Raw genomic sequence first — 18,496 nt, 5'->3', positions numbered from 1 at the left:
ACCATGACACAGAAAAATCAGACACTTCTTCATAATACGTCAGCTTTGCTGTCCTTTTTTTATTCAAACAGTGATCACTTAACAGTGGGTGCAATAACATATTCCCAATATACAGCATCATATAGCCTTTAATGTACATAGGGAGCATGTGGAGTTAAATCTCTCTCTCTCTCTCCCTGTTTGTTGCCTCCTTTATCCATGAAAATGGGCCTTCACCTTGTTTGCACAGGGCCAACCCAGTGAAAAAAATGGGCTACTGACAACGTTCAGGAGTGCTTGTAAAGCATAATTCATATGCCATTTATCTCTGTGTTATTCTCACACAACACTCCAAACTCGTGTCAGTGGCTCCACAGACACTTCAAACCTGCAACCACTGTACTCTAAGTGCCTCAAACCTTGATGGTTGAACAGTATTGTGTAAATTTTTCTCATGCACCAATATAGTGGTGTAAAAAACCACATGCAGAAAAAAATGCACATTCACATTTCAATTGCAATCTCCCAATGTTAAGACTCTTCAACGTACAATCCATTGTCATTCAGCTCAGGTTTTTTTCCACTGGAAACAAGGTCTGTCGGGCACAGTTTCCAGTTAAGTAAAAATAATATAAAAACTCTATAAATATAGGCATATATTGCTAACTTTGTGGAGCAGAGATTGCAGCACTAGTAGTCAGTCCTTCTCACTCTCAAACTCCATGACAACAGATCAAAAACTGAAAGTGTCAAGATGCTTGTTTGTCTTTTTGTTCTTCCTGTGCTCAATGATGTGTCATCCACAAGATAACACTTCGTGTTCATGTATATTCTGATTTACGAATATAGTTGGAAGGCACATATCCTCTCCGACCTCCCGCCTCCCCTAGCCACCATTCGTTGTTGCCGTTCATGTCGTGGAACTCGAGTATCCGCAGCTGCTGATTGGCTGAAATGCTCAGTTCATTATCACATCGGGCATTGAAGGTGTAGAGGGCGTAGTAAATCTGAAAAACACAGCAAAAAGACACGAGTTTCAGAGAGAGCACGTCACCAAACATACTGAGGAACATGAGGATGCAGTCAAAAGTGCTCACCTGTTGACCGTCGACTTCACTGTCGTGTTCATGTTGGGGTTCTGGCTCGATGTACTCCTCTCTGGAATAAGCAGACTTCTTCAGACTGCTGTCTCCATTTCTCACCTGGTATGAACTGTAGGTTTTGTCTGTGTGTCCATACCGCTGTGAGCGATTGTTTCTTTGCGAAGAAGAAGAGTCTGTCTCTGAGAGGTCCGAGGTGTCCCTGTGCCCGCTTCCATAACTCATATCATAGGAGTCCCTGTGGCTGCCTGAGTGTCGGTAAGAAGGCTCCACGTCTCTGTGACTGTTTCTGTGTGTTTGCTCTGTGAAGTCCCTGCGGTGTGAGGGATTTCGAGGCGATGAGTTCATGGAGTTGCTCTGACTGACGGAGTCTGTGTTGGGTGCGTCTCGGTGGTGACTCCTTCGTGAAGAGGCAGAGTCCAGTGACGGGTGTGGTGATGAATGGCTCTGAGGCTGCGATGTGGAAAAGCTGACTGTGGCGGCTTCCTGATTAAAGGTCAGCGTGCTGTTACTGTTTTGGCGAGAGAAGACGGGTGAGGAGCCACCGTAGCCAGACTCATTGGACGACTGGCTCTCGATGGACACATCAGAATGGCTCCTGCGTGGGTTGTAGGGTTTGAGGAAGGAGCTGTACACAAAACCCTTGGTGACTGCAAAACGAAAGAAGAAAAAAAACATTATTTCACTGGAACAATCATCTAATGAGTTTATACATTTGAATTCAAGAATAACTTACCTCCATTATCAATTAACCAGCGGTTTTGGCTCCCCATGGGGTCCTGCTGCTTGATTACAGCCACAAGATCTCCTTCTTGTATAGAGACATCCAGATCCTGGGCAGCATTAAAGTTTCTCTCAGCCTGGTAAAGCTTCTCAGGGCCATATCGTACTAGAAGTGCTGCCCTGTGCTCATCTGTCTGCATGCTGTGGTTGGCCTGAAAGAGGATTTAGGATTAGAGGTCATATGAAAAATGAAGGACAGAAAAGGGAAATGGGTTCTACTCACAGGTCCCTGCAGCTGCTTTTTAGACGTCTGCTTCTCCAGAGTTTTCTTCTCGAAGGGCTTTTTCGTGGTCGTGGTCGGGGGCAGGTTCTCTGGGCAGAAGCTAAAGCTCTGGAGAAGCTGGAGGACTCGAGTGTACTCTTCTTGAAACTGCGCAACAAGGTTTCCCTCAGTGCCAACTCTGTTGGAAAACTATTATGAAGAAAAAGATCCGAGTTAATAAAAGGAGGTGTAAGTTTTGCCCATCAGTGCTACATTATTACAAAGTCACACTCACCACGTGCAGGAGAGGTTTCAGCTCTCCCAGTGTCGTCTTCATGAAGTCCTTCTGGGCCTGAGCGAACGCCCGCACACAGCCAGTGAACAGCTCCTCTGCCGCGCTGTGGAACTTCGGCAGCTCATCCAGGAGCTGGGCATTGAGCGCCTCGTAATTGTTGCGTGCCACCTGCAGCTCATCCTGGACGCGGCGGTCCTTAAGGCGTTCGGCTCGCTCCTTGCAGTTGTCGTAGTCCAGCAGCTTGTCAAAGCGTTTCTGGATGAGTTTGTGGGGTCCAGCAAACATGAGGAGGAGCTGTGTGAGAGGGTTGGTGACTAAGGCCTCTGTGCGCTCCTTCTGCTCGGCAGATGGAAAGAGTAATAAACAAAGGTCAAAACAAAGATAAACAGAGGAAGCTTAAGTGAGGCTACACAGTGGAGGACTTACAAACTGTGTAAACTGTTTGTCGCTGATGCAGCGGTGAGCTCTCTGGAAGCGCTCAGGGTCCAAAACACTGCGCTCAGTGTAGATGTCACAGAAACTGATGGCTGCCAAGACCTTCACAGATGCAGATTCCTGAAGAGAGACACAGTTTAACATTATTCCAAAAACAGCAAATTAATTTAGGATTAAAAGAAAATTAAAAATAAAATTTTTATGGTAATTCTTACCCTGATATGCTGCAGGTATAAGGAAATGTCTCTGATAAAAGACTTGATGAGTCTCTCCTGCAGCCTGAACTTCTTTTCTGCCTCATCAAAAGCTTCATCTTTAATCTGGGAAACAGATTACAGAGACAGACATGTTTTCAGTCTGGTCATCTTCCCTCCACTGGATATAAATACAAAATCTCTGCTTATTGCAGTAACATACCTGAGGTGAAATGCCTGTGAGGTGCTTGAGGTGGCTGCTGACACGGTTGGACTTTTTGATAATGGAGTGCATGCTCAGCTTGGAGATCTTATCAATGAATGTGTCTTCGTCGCCCTTTCTGTACTTCACCACTGTGGACAGCAGAGGGAGAACTTGAGATTAGAAATGCAGCCCAACTAAAAAATATTTTTTTAAGCAAAACATTTTAATTCCTGAGTTTTTTTTTTTTACCAAGATCCTTCCTCCGCTTGTACTCATTGATGTTGACATTGATCTCCTTGACAGCCTGCACAGCCTGAGCCAGCTGGGGCCGGTCATGGTGGCTCTCCGGTGTGGCCCCCAGCAGCTCCATCAAGAGCAGTGGGTAACGCATCACCCGCTGCACTGGCTTAATCAAGAAAGAGCCGAGGTTGATGTAATTTGTTTTCCCCCTTAAAGAAAAAGAGGCAGATGAATTAGGAGCCAGCATCACCTCCCACAGACACTCTTTACACACTCGAATATATGGATCGCACAGTCCAGTGACACTGTATGCAACCATTATCACTTACAGGAATTTTCTAATGACTGATACAGTGTTTGGAAGACACTAGTAATGATTCATTGGATTTAATGCAATCTAGAGGACACACAACTCATACAAATAAACTACAATTTACTTAGAAACTGAGAAAATAATTCAATCAAAACTCAGCATAACTTATTACTTTAGAAGTTTTTGGCTTCAGTTTTCTCTTAATACTCAGAAAATGATATCAAATTTTTTGGGTGATATTTGCTGTTGCTTTTCGAGTCCACTAGATGGCATTAGATTTGTTTCCCAGAATCAACCATTTAAGAAGAGAGGTCATGGATATAATAGCTTTGGTCCAACAAATTTCAACACATGCAAACACAAACATCAAAATATTAATGAGCAGATCACAATCCAAAGAAGAGAAAATGAAAGATGTCTTTAAGGTCTTTAGGGTCCTCCACACTTTCATTTTTAGCAATCACACACACAAGCAAGTAATAGTAAGGGAGTTAGTGAGCATGCGGTCAAGATGATTTTCAAGCTGGAAATCATGACGGCACTCATGGGACACTTACCAGTCTCGATATATGGCCCTGTTGAAGGAAAGGATGGAAAGAGATGACAAAATAGTTTTTTTTACTGTCAGCCTGACACCTGAACCTTTATCAGTGCTTCAGTTTTCAACAATTCTTATCATCTGCAGAACCTAAATGAGGTTTATAAGATGTAGTGACTAAAATCTGAGAATCATTCTGGAACTTGATGGTCAATAAATCCAGCTGCTGCGCTCAAAGTTGTTATGGTTTTGTTTAAAGAATTCTCTCCTAAACCTGGACGGAGGCCCAGTGTGGCAATAAAAGATGGCAGCAGCACACATGACCTTTTTCCAGGGTCAATTGGCTGACACAAACATACAGTATCATCAACAGAGGGTTGGCTGCCTGAGCTGTACCTTGTCCTTTTGTTTTTTGGAGCCACCGCCCTTTGTTTCTACAGCTTCCGGCCTAAGAGAACCCGTGTTTATCTTCAAACACAGAGATATGACTATATTGTACAGAAACACAGCAGTGTTGAATCAAGTATCTGATGGGGAAACCAGACCTGGAGAAACCAGGTAGGGCACATTCCTCAGCTGCTCTCTACAGGAACAAAGCAGAAGCAGAGACTAAAAGTAGAGGTGGCTTTGTAGGAAAATGACAATCAAGTTGTTTTGTTAAAAGATTTACGTGACTGTACTTTCTCCTCTTGCCATACACATTCCAGTACCAAGTCTGCTAGAGAAATCCATCATAAACCTGAAACCTGTCATTGATAGGTTTCAAAATTCACAGCTTTTATTTAGTGTGGGAATAGAAGGTGGGCCCAAAATGGAAACTGGTTTGCTAACTCAGATGTGGCTCATTTTCATTGTCATATTATACATGGTAGGTTTACCCCCTTTAAGATAAGCGGCTTTTCTAGATACACTTTTTGATTGATGGAGAAATTCTCACATTTAATGGATCTGTTGACCCACAGGGGGACAATAAAAGTCGAAGTATAGCTCAATGTTAGCCAGTCACTGTTTTCATGCCTATATACACACGCAAAACATGCCGTGCAACAATCAAACACAAAGGTCAAAACTAAAATTCAAAACTAGTGAGCACAACTTTTTTTTTGTCCTCTCAGCAACTCACCTCAACTTTTCCAGACACTCCAACACATGTCGCTGGATGTTTTCGTCTTTCTCATAGGTCTCCAGCAGAGAGATGGCGTCATCGTGATTCTGGCAGTAGAGCTTGTACACCTCCTCAAGCTCAGCTTTGAAGTCCAGAAATACCTTCCCTGAGAGGAAAACGGGAAATGAAGAAATTACAGCTAAATCTGTCTGTTTCATTTTTACAGAACAAAAACATATACTTGATATTAGTAGTCACATTCAGGTAATAAACCTCACGTGTGTTTATGGTTGCAACCTGAGTAAAGTACAAAACACAGAAAGCAGCTTCCTTTTTGAACACTCACCTATGGAGTCTGTCTCCTGCAGTGCGTCAAAGAGCCGCTGCGACAGGTCAATCACAGAGCTGATATTGCCAAACAGCCCATCAAAGTCCACATTCTTCACCTTTAGAAAGACCAAAGTGTTAGAATAGCTCAGACTGGTTTACTGAAACACCTCCTGCACACATCATAAAGTCATTTTACCTGTTTCCTCTGCAGCGGCTCGATGATCTCCGCCACACACATCTGCAAGTCCTTGATGTAGTCCTTCTCTGTCTGTTGCAGCTCCTCGATGACCTTTAACCTCTTCTCCAGCATCCTCAGCTCAGGATCCTCAGTACCTGTGCCAGCAGCGGGAGTCGTGTCCGTAGCTGGGGTGGAGTCCAGAGGTTTGGGCTGAGACGACAAAAGCGTCATCTCTGCAGGGATGCAACAGATTAATGTGATCAATGTATCCATCTTCATCACTTAATTGGCATGAAATTTGCAACTTAACAAAAAGCTGAAGAGTAGACAGGAGAAAAAAGTTTCCTAGCCCACATCTCCATTCATTAGCGACCAAACAAACCCCTGCCCACCCACCCTGCCCTTTACTTTTCATCTTGTCTAACTATAGCGTTGGATCAATGTCCCTGCTATCACTGGCAGAGGGCTGATCTCTGGGGGAGCCCGGGACTGGAGGGAAAGCCTGGTTCATGCACCGCTGATTTTTATGAATGGACACCAAACTGAAGTGGACTCAGGCTCTTTGTGTGTGGTACAATGGCTTGTGACAGCAGCTACAGACATAGAGGCTCTGAGGGACTTAAAAGACGAGGCAGTTAGAGGGGGACAGAGAGGGAAGAGATAACAGTGACGGAGAGTGATGAGAACTGGACTGGTCTGTGAAGCTTGTCAGAAATCACTGCTGCTGTGTGTGTTTCCAAGCTGACAAAGGTGGAAGATGTACCTAAATTCCTTGAAAATCACAATGTAATACTTGGTTAAGCATGAATAGTCCCCTAATCAGACCTCCTAGAAGAACAGCGTTTCTCTATTACACTGTATCACACAAAATTCAGGGTGTATGGTGTGTGGACATTTGTGTAAACAATGAGTTCATGTTTCATTATCTGGATCTGAGACCTCTCAGCAGAAGAGGATTCAACATGTGTGCTGCACTCTGTTGACGGATGAAGGTGATGTCACCCTCCCTCCTCGAACAGATGCCGTCAGAGGCTAATGAAGTTAGCTCTGCTTACCCTCATGTCACCCCATGAAGAAACTAGTACACTTGTGTGCTACATAAAAGTGCAACAATCTCAGTTTTAGGTGTGAAATTGCAAATTGGTTGTTAGGTTTTAAAAAAAAATCATCACCCTGAAAGGACCACTCATCATCTATAATATCCACTTCTCACAAGAATATTGACTTAAAGAGTTTGTGCATAACACAAATTCACAAAAATGCATAAACTACAATTTAGTGTGTCTGATCCTGAAGCCACCTGTCTTTTGTCTCCCACCCTGACCTCATCCCCGTCTCTCCCTCCCTCTTCACGTGACTCGGCTAAAGCTTGCCTCAAAGGAGCTTTTCTCATCGCTTGCACCATATCTGCTGGCACCATCCGTCGCTGCTCCTTTGCACACTGCACCCTCCCTACCGATGAGAAAGTAGTTCACTAATGGATTTTAAAAGTCACACGGCAACACAATGCAGAGAGGCCTGAACACAAAAGACTCAGAATTTAATTGGAATCAATCGGCTCATTCCCACGTTTGATCCTCTACACAGACACACACAAACAGAAAACTGCACGTTGTGCTCCACTTCACACGCTTCAACGTGCAGCCATTTCCAACCTGTGAAACCACATGACCACATTTTGACCCACTTCTGTGGAATTCCACTGTTGTGTACAGGCATTGTACACGTATTTGCATACACACATGTGCAACAAAAAGTTTGATACAAACTCATATTCATAATTAGGTGAAGGAAAATATTTTGAAAAACATGACGTGAACTCAGCCTGTGACCAACAATAGGAGAGATGATCACACAGTGCAAACAATAACCTGCTAATGGAAACATCTTGGTACTGAGCCAGAAACTCAACCAAATATTATTCTTTTTTAAAACTGTCTTTAAAATGGGAAAAAAATCAATAAAGTCCAGTTCAGTCTGTTCCAATAGGGCACATGTTTGTGCTTTACAGAAAGAAAAATGTATATCTGGGTGTGCTTGTTGTGAGTGGACTTTGTGGGTCATTATGTGCTGTGATATACAGAAAAAAACAAGACGAGGAAAAGGAAAGGGGAGCCACGGGGGTGTCTGTCTGAAATAACATTCAAACACTGACCTGGTCAGGAGAAAAGAACAACCACACTGCATGTATGAGCCCTTACAATCTGGTTGTTGAATATGGGCTGTTAAAACACTTCTGTGTCTCATGCTGAGTGGAAAATGACAACTACAATGTTTTCTTTCGCCTCAGTGAAAAGAACACAGCAACATTTACAGGAAATTTAAAACAACTCCATTTTTAGCGTCACATCCAGAATTTACATTTTTAATGAACCCCACTAGCAGAGCAGTCACATCAGTGTTAAGTGTTTTATCCTACAGGTGAAATTGAAGGAATTCATTTAAAGAGCAAAACCTCTATTGAAATGTTTTACGTGAGTTTCATGCTGGGAAGTTATCTACAAATCAGAATCAGCTATACCTCAGACCCTTCTCCGTATGACGCTTATGGTTAAAAACACACAGCGGCGAGGGTTTCTGGAACACCTCACAGCAGGGAGTGTGCTGTATTTAATAGCACTATAAAATGACGAGACAGCTCTTGCTACACTGCACCATGGATCCTCTAACACCCGGTATGACTCAAGCTGATACAGTCACGCAAGTAATCCAGGATATCACAAAGCAGTGGATATCAGCTAGAGCAAACAGTCAGCTCAGTCTGGAGCTTTAAAGTTGCACAAAATGAAGAGACTAATGTTGGAAGGAAATACCATACTCAGCTTTGTCTCATGCCCACTTCCCTGTATGCAACAAGATTGATTGCGTTGATTTTTATGGATTGATTGGAAAATATATCAAAAACAAACACCCTCCCTAAACCTGCTGCTCACTGAGGCAGTGTATTCAGCCAAAAAGAGAGCAAAGTGGAAGAGAAGAGAAGATACTGAAGCTTCACCCACCTGCTGCTCACAACTTGCTTCAAAAAAGAAAAGGCACATGCCCCTCCACACACAGCGGTTCAAACAATTCAAAGAGAGTCCATTGTCAATCTGAAGTCCACCTCCTGAGTCTTGCTGGAGGACCGTGTGTCCTGCTGCAGAAACTCCATTCCAGGGCTCCAATTACCATGAGAATGGATGGGAACCCACCATCATTACACAAACACATACACATGCATACACACACACACAGAGCAGGGAGGACGACCCCTTGGCTGATCATAAAATCTGGAGCTGGACTGTGGCTGACACAGATGTCCTTATTCTGAATAAGGCTGTTTTACATATTAAAACCTGCTTAGAAATCACAAGACTCACTGAGCAGTATGAACTTAATTCATGAATTCAAAATGTTAGAATGTTCAGAATTTTAGATTTCAAATGTGTAGTGTTGGTGAAGCTCCTGGGATGACACTTTGTTTCTCACAAAAAAAAACATGTTTGTGTTACATGAACTCACATAAGAGTGCAGCAGCATTTAATGAGTGCTGTGTAAGACAGGTGAAGTCCAGGTGAGTCCACTTCTGTGACTAATCTGTGTCATGTTTCACAACCTGCTCAGGCTCCTCCTCTGTCAGGCTGAATTCCATCAAAATGATGATGCTAAGATTCAACACCTTTCCTTCAATCCTCCCCAGAGAGCTTGCACTTGAAGATATTTGTATCTTTTATATAATCTATATAACCATCCAAGTGTTTCTTTCTCCCTATTAAAATACTCTATCTTTTTAAATACGAAGTTTTCTCAGGATCCCTTTCTTCTACTACTTCTGTTAAATTCATGCACTGCAGTCGACTGCTGCGCTAATAGCTGCTCAAAGTCAAAAGTTTGCCCTGCACACAGTGCGCTAAGGTCAGACACAATCAGTGCTGTGTGTTCTGCTCCAAAGTTCACCACAGAGTGCTCAGTCGCCCTGGCAACAAGTAAAGTGTGGACGGGAGACAGGGAGGCCCCTTCCTCACATTAAGCCAAAGTTTTTGGAGAGAGGGGAGCGTCCTAACTCGAATGATCACTCGAGCAACTTCACAAGTGTGCGTCAGGACATTAAGCTAAGCTATAAGATGCTGCCAACACTGGCAGCATTGTTTACCCTGTGAGTTATGACATGCAGCTAATACTGATTGCATTAAAAAAAAAAGAAAAAGAAAACTTGATGACGCTATTAAAAAGAAAACAATGTCAAGAGAGGCAGTGCAAATATCAGCAAAAGTTCCACCAGAGGCAGCACTGGTTTATCCACAACTTTGCAGCCATGTTAAAGATCTTTTCAGTTTATTTCCTGCCTTTTGTCCTGATTTGTAGCTGTTGTCACAGGTAGGAGGTCACTTTAAAATGGAACAAAATGGCAGAGTTTATACAGTGACACACCATCCTGTTTATCTGTTTTAGGGTCAAATGTCAAAAGGTCACATTCCTGCTCCTGGCAGAATCTCACAACCTCTATTTATACCATGGCTGGGTATTCCTGCTAATTACAGCCTTCTATTCAAAACACACACTACAAAAAAGCAGACAGTGTTCTGATACATGTGGAATTAGTTTTATGCACTTAGGAACCAAGAGATGCAGCTTTTCTTGTTAGCAGGTGGACAATTTAATTGTTGAATAAATGGGATGCTAACACACTGCATGCTGAAGGGGTCGCCTGCGTCTTTGGAATTCCTCGATTTGTCTAATTTCTATAAGGAACAATGTGCAATTACTTTAAGAGACCATCGGCTTTGCATATGTGCAGAGAGATTTAGGAGGAAGTGAATTCTTTAGGTGAGATGAGGAGCCTATTCAACCAAAAAAGCTGCACTGTCTCAGGCTAATGGAGGTAGAAGTAGACAATGAGTCTTTTGTGCTACAACACACTGTGTTGTAGCACTGTGTACTAAAAAAATACTCAGGGATGCAAATGCAAAGGCAATATCATTACATTTTAAGTTTATATGTGCCTGTTTTCTGTGGGAAGGTCCTCACCCTGCAGAGCGTCCTGGGTATGAGAACAGCCTTGAGGTGACAGAACTTGTGGGATTATATCAGCTGCCAACGGTTGGACAAGTAAAGGCACATCTTCCTTCAGGCTTCATGACTTTTCCCACCAACAAATTATAGAATTCAGTTGTACAGTTTACTGCACTGCACTCTATACACATATATTATAAATTGAAAGCATAACCAATCTGTACTCTGAAAGGACAGAGAACAATATAAACTGGCTCTATGACTGTGGTAGAGTAAGTTAGTGCTGAGAGGGAAAGTCAGCAAGGTATTAGATCAGTGTGCTGTGTCTTTTCCCACAGTCCCACCTGAAAGACTAGATAACATCAGCCCTGCTATCTGCTACAGGTGCCACAGGGATCACTTAACCCAGAACTAAAGCATGCAGCCATGTCAGCTAACATTCTTTGTATGCCCTAATAGGGAGGGGGAGGGAGTTAGGAGTGAGAATGCATGCAATGCATTCAGACATATCCATAAAGGAAACAGTGAGTAGCACAGTACACACGCCATATTTACTAAACAGCCTGTGAGACTGCATGAACTTCCTTCTTGGTTGGAATCGTGTGTCTACCTGCCAGTGTAACTGGATGCTGTTCAGACTTGCGTCATGTTTACTATTCCAACTTTTCCATGAAGTAAGTGTTGTGCACATTCTGACATGTTCAGATGTCAGTTTAACAGACAGGAGTCCATGTCTGTGTCTGTTAACTATGATAAGACAATGATTGTTGTGAAACTCATGGTGCACCGGAGTCTTCAGCAAGATTTTACTGACATCATTTGGATACAAAACCTTCAAGATGAACTGAATTAAAAGGCGCACACAGCATTTAAGCTACCATGCATGATTATTTTATGCCGACTGACTTTTTTGCTCACCAGCCGTGAGATAAGACAATCTTTAGAGCACTGTTGTCAGACGATTTGAGATCCTGTCTAAAGATTTCCCTTCTTAACTCCTAACTCCCCCAACCCCACCTCCATCCTTCTACCCACCAATGGCAGAAACTTCTCAGGGATTACAGCAGACAACACAGCATACACTGCCAGATCATAGATGGATGACGACACATTACTCACACATGCACACTCTGTAGTCTGCAGGGGATACTTGTTGCATCTATCCCGTTAAAAAATACATGTTCTTCAAATTTGGTTCCTCTCTTTGATTTGAAGAAGTGAACATAGACACAAAACTGCAACTATTTTGTCATGATTTGCTCTATTCTCTGGCTCTACAGATATTTCAGGACCTGACAATGACCTTAAATGTAATACTGGACTACAGTGAACAAAACACCTCACACATGCATATGGACCATCTCAAAAGGCTCAACCTCATCACCTCAATGTCACTGGCTCACACTGTAAGCTCAGTAAACACAGCAACAAGATGGTCTAATGTTTTTAGCCCTGCAATCAAATGCTTTACTCAGGCCAAACCCCTGACCGAGCTGAAACAGTTTAACAAGATTAACGGATGACAGGACACTGAAGTGTGCTTGTGTTCGTGGGTGTGTGTATATAAAAATGCCGTCATATCTCAAATAAGCCTATCAAGCACACACACACACAGAGTATCAGTCTAGTCCTGCAGTGAAGGAGTCAGAGCAGTGCTGGACACCGCCTGGCACCAGACAGACCCCCGCCATCCACTCACCATGCTGACGCTAGGGATTAATACTCGGTCTCCTGAAATGGGTGAGCGGTGGGGGCCAATGTGGACTCTGTGTGTGTGTGGTCGTGCATGTGTGTGTTTCTAGGTGACTGGGGGAGGGGTTGTGGGGCGCCACCTGCTTCTTCTCAGACACAATAAAGTGAGCCAGGGGAGTGCTCTCTCGTCAATCACTCATTAAATGCAAACCTTAAACTTTTTAAAGATGTTTTTAGTTGATTTTTGTGCTTTTGACAGAGAATAGCATTATAAACCTTTGAGAGTATTTGCTTTTAAATCTTGCTTTGGCAAGAATGGCTTGAACAGGGGGTCTCTTATCATCATCTCTCTCAAACTTGTGCTAAAGATGTTGAAATGTCACATATTGTTCACATTAGAACATCATTACCATTTTCATGGTTTGATAACATTTGGCCTTTCCTTCATTCTATTCATCTCTTAACCAAAAATTCCAAGCTGGAGTTAAAATAACAAACAAGATCTGACTGCTTAAACAACCAAATTTCAATGTTCTACCTACTGAAGTAAATCTCTAAATCAGATCCACTACAGGCACTATTCTTCAAAAAGAGAGCTTTCATTGCATCTGTCTGCACGAAAACAACTGAATCAAGAAAAAACTGACCCCTTAGTCATACAAGAACTGATCAGACTAGTTATGTGTGTGCACACAGCACCAATGTGTCAGAGTGTGACAGCAAAGAGGAGTCCTACAGCTGGGGAGAATGACAGAGACAACAAAAACTCAGAACCCACAAAACCTGTCCGGCAAGTTCTTATGCCTACAACACCTGACAGCTCACTTTCCTGTGAGGTGGGTGATACTGAAACACGCGCACAGAAAACACACACACACTGCTTCCTGTGATCAGTTTCTAAGAAGTGTGCAGGTGACTCTGACTAGTCAGCACTCTACAGCCCCCAGCATTGATTAGAAGAGCACCTCTGGAGGTCGTTGGTGACAAGAAGTGATACACTTCTCCACACCCTTTCATCAGCAGGAGCCTGATAAGACTCATTCAAATCACGGGTCCTCTTGTATTTAATAGTTGAGCTGTACCTGAGGCTTTCTGTGGAATTCAGACATAAGACATGTTGCACAAATACAGGATGCAGAGTACCTTCTCTCACACACTATCCTTGTGTTTACCTTTGTTTGGTTTCCTGGTGGTTGCAAACTGGGACTTTCGCAGAGAGCTTGGAGCGGTTTTCCTGTAGAAGCTGTTACGATCTAGAGAGCCCACATAAACAGGCTTGCGACCCCGTTTTGAACTCCCTGCACTCGACTCATATCCCTTTTCCTGCTCGTCATCATGCCGGTATATGCCAGGGTCCTCAAAAGAGTGAATTTCCCCACGTGCCAGCTTCTGGTTCTGCTGCTCAACCCATTCCTCGCAGTGTGTCTTGCGATCTTTTTTAGGATATTCCACATATCGGGAGTCGTCCGATATTGATCGTAAATTTCTGTATCTGTCCCGGAACTTGTAATGATGGTCTCCTTCTCTGGTTGCATAGCGGTCTTCATTCTCATAGTCATAGTGGTCCAGGGCCCTTCGCTCATAGCTGTCCCTTTCTTTATAGTCCCTCCGTTTGTACTCCTCATCTCTCCAGCTATCTCCTGTATCTTTGTAATAGTGGTCCCTCTCCTTATAACCCCTGTGCTCTTCAGCTTCAGAGTCATAATTGCCTCTTCTTTCACTGGTGTTTCTCTCCTCGCCCCTTCGGACGTCCCTGTCTCTGTAGTTATTTTCTCTGCGTTTATACTGATCCTCCACACGCCGGTCGTAGTGATGATCCTTTCGTCTTCGCTCATCATAGTACCTGTCCTCGTCTCTACGCTGGCCTTTTTGTCTGGAGCGATAACTCTCTTTAGAATCATAATAGTCCCTGTCATGGTCATTGTAGTGATCATTGTTTCTGTAATTGTCTCTCCGAGCATAGGAATGATCATAATAGTCTTCATACTCACTGTCATATCCTCTGAGATCTTGTTTACGGTGTTTCCTGCTTTCATAATATTGCTTCTCCTTGTCATCATAGCGCTCATTGTATTTCCTGTCATAATGATCCCTGTGCCTGTACTTGTCATTATAGTCAAACTCCTCACGGTCTCTTTGGGTCCTGTGGTCATAACGTTCAGAGTCGTCCCTTCTTCTTCTGTCCTCAGACAATTTACCATATCCTTCTTGATTACTGACATCATTATTGTCTTTTTCTTGTGGCACTCTGTTGTTGTCCGGGTGGCTGTAATCCTCGGGGCCTTGGTAAAAACAGTGTTTCCCTTTCCATTCAGATATCCTCAAGTCTAGGTGACCATCCTCTGAACGTGGGTGGAAGTAAACGTTCTGGCCTTGAGGCCTCTCGTCATTGAAACCTGCTTTGTGCGGGTCATACTCCCAGCTGGGCTGGTGGCACGCATTGCCTGGTCTAATTTGGGTTTGGCCGTCCCATTGAACTGGCCATTGAGTTGGCACATGTGCTGGAGGCGGTACAGGGGCACCTATAGGCACCATCATGCCACCATGTACTGGCACAGGGTAGGCTTGAGCTGGAAGTGGGTCAGCAGGACTTGCAACTAAGACAGGCCCATGTGGCTGGCTGTGAGGAGGAACTCCGTACCCAGGATATCCCACCTGTTGCTGCAGTTGATGTAGTTGTTGGATCTGCTGCAGATGGGCCATCCTTTCCCTTTCTCTTGCCCAGCCTGCATCCCCCAGCTCCTCCACGCTTTTTCCTCTCCTCATCGGAGCACCAGCTGCATAGTTCCAATCCACTGGCCCTAACATGACTGGGTTGCCATAAACTGCCGGGTTCTTCATGGCTCTTGTTGTTTAGTCAGCCTCCCCGGATACAGTTTCTCCTTCAACGTGGTTTATTCCCTCTTTCCAAAGTCCTGCATTCCATAACAAAGCGCTGTGGGAGACTCCACCTGCCAGGCATATTGTCTGCTACTCTTGCACTTGTTTTCTCTGTCTCCTCTTCACTGCCTCTGCAGGACTGCCTGGCCCAAGCACCTCCCAGCCTTCAGTGTGTAACCGAAACATACCCTCCCCTCAGCCACCTCAGCGAATCATGGAAGGAGGGGTGGGGTGGGGTTAAAGGAGGGGCCTCCTTGGGTTAATGATTCAGTGGAGTCACATGAGTGGAGGATTAGCCCAACAGCCCCTCCCATTGTTTCAATTGGCTGGTACTTCTGTTTGCAGGAAAACAGTCTGTCTGGAGATTTTCTTTGACAAACTTCACAGTCTGACACTGACACGAACAACCCTCCATCTTTCCCCATATCCGGTTTTTGTTTTTGTGCTTTCCTGCGGGTTTCATTGTAATGTTCATCAGGTCATTGATGCAACTTATTGCTGTCTGTGTTTACAACTAGCTCCTCCTTTCCATGGTACTAAATAAAACAGAAGTTGGACTTTGCCCTACAAAGACATTCACATGACTAAGTTCATTCTTAATAAAAACTTAAGTACATCAGTGAGTTTGGAGAGGGCAAGATTTTTGAGAGCACACAACCTGAGGACAGAGCAGCTAGTGAAAAAGTAGCTGCTAGTGTGTACAATGAGCTATTGTTGGAAACTGTCCCCACTCTCAGAAGAGACATGATCTCTTAGTGTGAGAAAAAACTCAGGCCTATTCATAAAGCTGGGGTATAATATAACTCCCCCCGCCTTCAACTCTCCCTGAAAGAGGCAGGCACCAAAGGGACAAGTTTAAAGGGTTGTGTACACGTACATGCGATAAATACATGTGGGGGATGTGTCAATTTAAGTTGTGGAGCTAGAAAAACTAAATCTGTCAATATTTATGCAACAGTCAATGCTCAGGTTACACACAGACACAATTTCACAAGGTAATGCTAAGCAGAGAAACCTTATTCTTATGTAAGACTGGTTAATTATCAGTGTTCATCATCTCAACTTTCAATAGCAGACCGAAACTGTGTGTTTGTGTACGCGTCTCAGCTGTAGGAATGTCAAATACAACATTCCTCTATGTGGCTGTGTTAGCTTATGCACATGAGGCCGGCTGTGGATCGATCAATATTCAGCACCAAGTCCAGGAATAAGGTCATATATCAAGCTGACTGGGAGTCTCCCAGCGTTGACAGCCAGGGAAACCTGAAGCCCGAAACAGAGCCTGAAAACAGTGTTAAACAGATCAGGATGTGGTGCTATGGAAGCTGAGGGTGGTGTTACAATAGTGGGGTTTAGAGAATTTAAAGGAGGCTGAAGGTCAAACAGCTTAGAAGAGGAAAGCGGAGGGAGAAAAACCTGCAGCAGAGTGTGAAAAAATAGAGCACATAATGTGATGAACATACAATGTTATTTTGTGGCGACTTTCTGCTACATTCTACTCTCACCACACACTCACACTGCTATCAGATTTAATAAGGTTGAGATGGGGCAAAAAAGTCTGACTCGTTTCACCTTCACGCTTGTTCAAACTGTGAGCTAAGAGTTTCCTCCTTAATGTACAAGGAAATATTTAATGGCATGGCTATTCAAGCTGAAACAACCCATTAATACCAAAAAAATACAGGTTTCAGTGTGCAGAATGTCCAAAAAGAAAAAAGGACTCACACTGCATATGCACAAGTTCTTTCTGTTTTGATCATAAATATAACACTCCAGTGTGGACTTTGAACTTAAACTGAAGTACAGTCAGAGCCCAGTGTTGCAGTTACTCCCTGCCTTGCAACAATAAGCTTCCATTGTCTCTCAAACGTCACACTCTCAGAAACACACCCTGTAAAAGCACGGAAAAACATTCACTCCTGGGCTTGTGAATGTGTGTGCAGATGCATAGCAGCAGGATGACAAACACGTTGTTTCAAACAAAGATCCTGAGAGCTTTGACATGTACACACCTTACTCTCAGCTGAGCATTAAAAAGAAAAGGGAAACTTAATAGCCTGCGAACATACAAACCTTTTTTTGTTTGACTAATGTGCTGATAATATCAAACACTTTGCTGTGGGGGGAGTCTTTAGATGTTTTTTCTTCCTTTCAGAAGCTTACTCGCAGCTCATGACACCATCATTTCCATTTCCACATCTAACACTGTGGTGAATCTTAAACTAAAAGAAAAGGAGGCTGAAAATGTGATTTATTACTCTGAAAGAAGGGTGTGAGGATTCCTGCAGTGTGATGAGTAAATGGAAACTATGTGGCTGCATGACCCTTCGAGGCACCTGTAGCCATTGAAACCTGTTCCTCCCCTCAGGCTGATTCTTTAAATGGACAGACATACAGATCAGAGAGACACTCGGCACTGACAAATCTGATACACAAGTCTATTGTCAGTCAATTTCACTTTAGTTTACCAAGGACAACAAGATCAATGACCTGTTTCTTAATTCCATTACTTCATTTAACATGTTCATTGCAGCACTGTCTCGTGACAAAGAGGATCTGAAATCTTTTTTACCAGTAATGAGATTAATAAAATGGCCTTTTTTTTTTTTTTTTTTAAATGTTTCTGATCACTAATCACTGAAAAAACCCTTTCACTGACAGTGATTAAAGGCCTGTGAGGAACATAGGCTGATGTGTGTGTGTGTCCTCAGTGTTAAAAACTCCTTAACCTGTATAGATGGATAGATACACAAACAGACACCAGACCAGTAGCAACTTTAAATTGGAATTGGCTTCTACTGTCTTTTGTAAAGTTTCTGTCTGGACTTTTCTGCAGTAGGGAAAAGGCAAACGGACCAATGACATCACACCAACATTATGGACACACACACACACACACACATAGAAAGGCACTAAGCCCTCAGTTCCTTCGCTGACCAGTAAGAACAGAATTACCAGCAATTTCCAGCTGCAGCTGTAGCTAAGAGCAAAAGACAACACATCAACCCAGCACTGCCTGTGAGCAAACAGCAAAT

The 18,496-nt window shown here is 43.4% G+C and overlaps 1 protein-coding gene across 3 annotated transcripts in view; it reads right to left on the bottom strand.

Moving 5' to 3' along the window:
* Positions 1 to 28: 28 nt before the first annotated feature.
* Positions 29 to 18,496, bottom strand: part of dnmbp (dynamin binding protein) — a 30,520-nt gene continuing 12,052 nt past the window's right edge. The window contains exons 1-14 of one of the 3 annotated variants that reach the window (XM_028429920.1): positions 13,754 to 15,622; positions 5,916 to 6,130; positions 5,736 to 5,835; positions 5,408 to 5,555; positions 4,304 to 4,321; positions 3,443 to 3,642; positions 3,212 to 3,342; positions 3,010 to 3,114; positions 2,786 to 2,914; positions 2,360 to 2,695; positions 2,086 to 2,274; positions 1,816 to 2,014; positions 1,077 to 1,729; positions 29 to 986 (exon numbers count right to left, since the gene is read on the bottom strand). In XM_028429920.1, the coding sequence (XP_028285721.1) occupies positions 801 to 986; positions 1,077 to 1,729; positions 1,816 to 2,014; positions 2,086 to 2,274; positions 2,360 to 2,695; positions 2,786 to 2,914; positions 3,010 to 3,114; positions 3,212 to 3,342; positions 3,443 to 3,642; positions 4,304 to 4,321; positions 5,408 to 5,555; positions 5,736 to 5,835; positions 5,916 to 6,130; positions 13,754 to 15,422 (4,278 nt within the window). In that variant the 5' untranslated portion in view covers positions 15,423 to 15,622 and the 3' untranslated portion in view covers positions 29 to 800. Of the gene's footprint in view, positions 987 to 1,076; positions 1,730 to 1,815; positions 2,015 to 2,085; positions 2,275 to 2,359; positions 2,696 to 2,785; positions 2,915 to 3,009; positions 3,115 to 3,211; positions 3,343 to 3,442; positions 3,643 to 4,303; positions 4,322 to 5,407; positions 5,556 to 5,735; positions 5,836 to 5,915; positions 6,131 to 13,753; positions 15,623 to 18,496 lie in introns of those variants that run through there. The other 2 variants (XM_028429918.1, XM_028429919.1) reach the window with 2 other exon arrangements.

The sequence above is a fragment of the Parambassis ranga genome, chromosome 19 (genome assembly GCF_900634625.1).
Source record: "Parambassis ranga chromosome 19, fParRan2.1, whole genome shotgun sequence".
Classification (NCBI taxonomy): Eukaryota; Metazoa; Chordata; class Actinopteri; family Ambassidae; genus Parambassis; species Parambassis ranga.
Note: the sequence above shows the minus strand (reverse complement) of the source record. Positions and strands in the feature narration are given on the sequence as shown.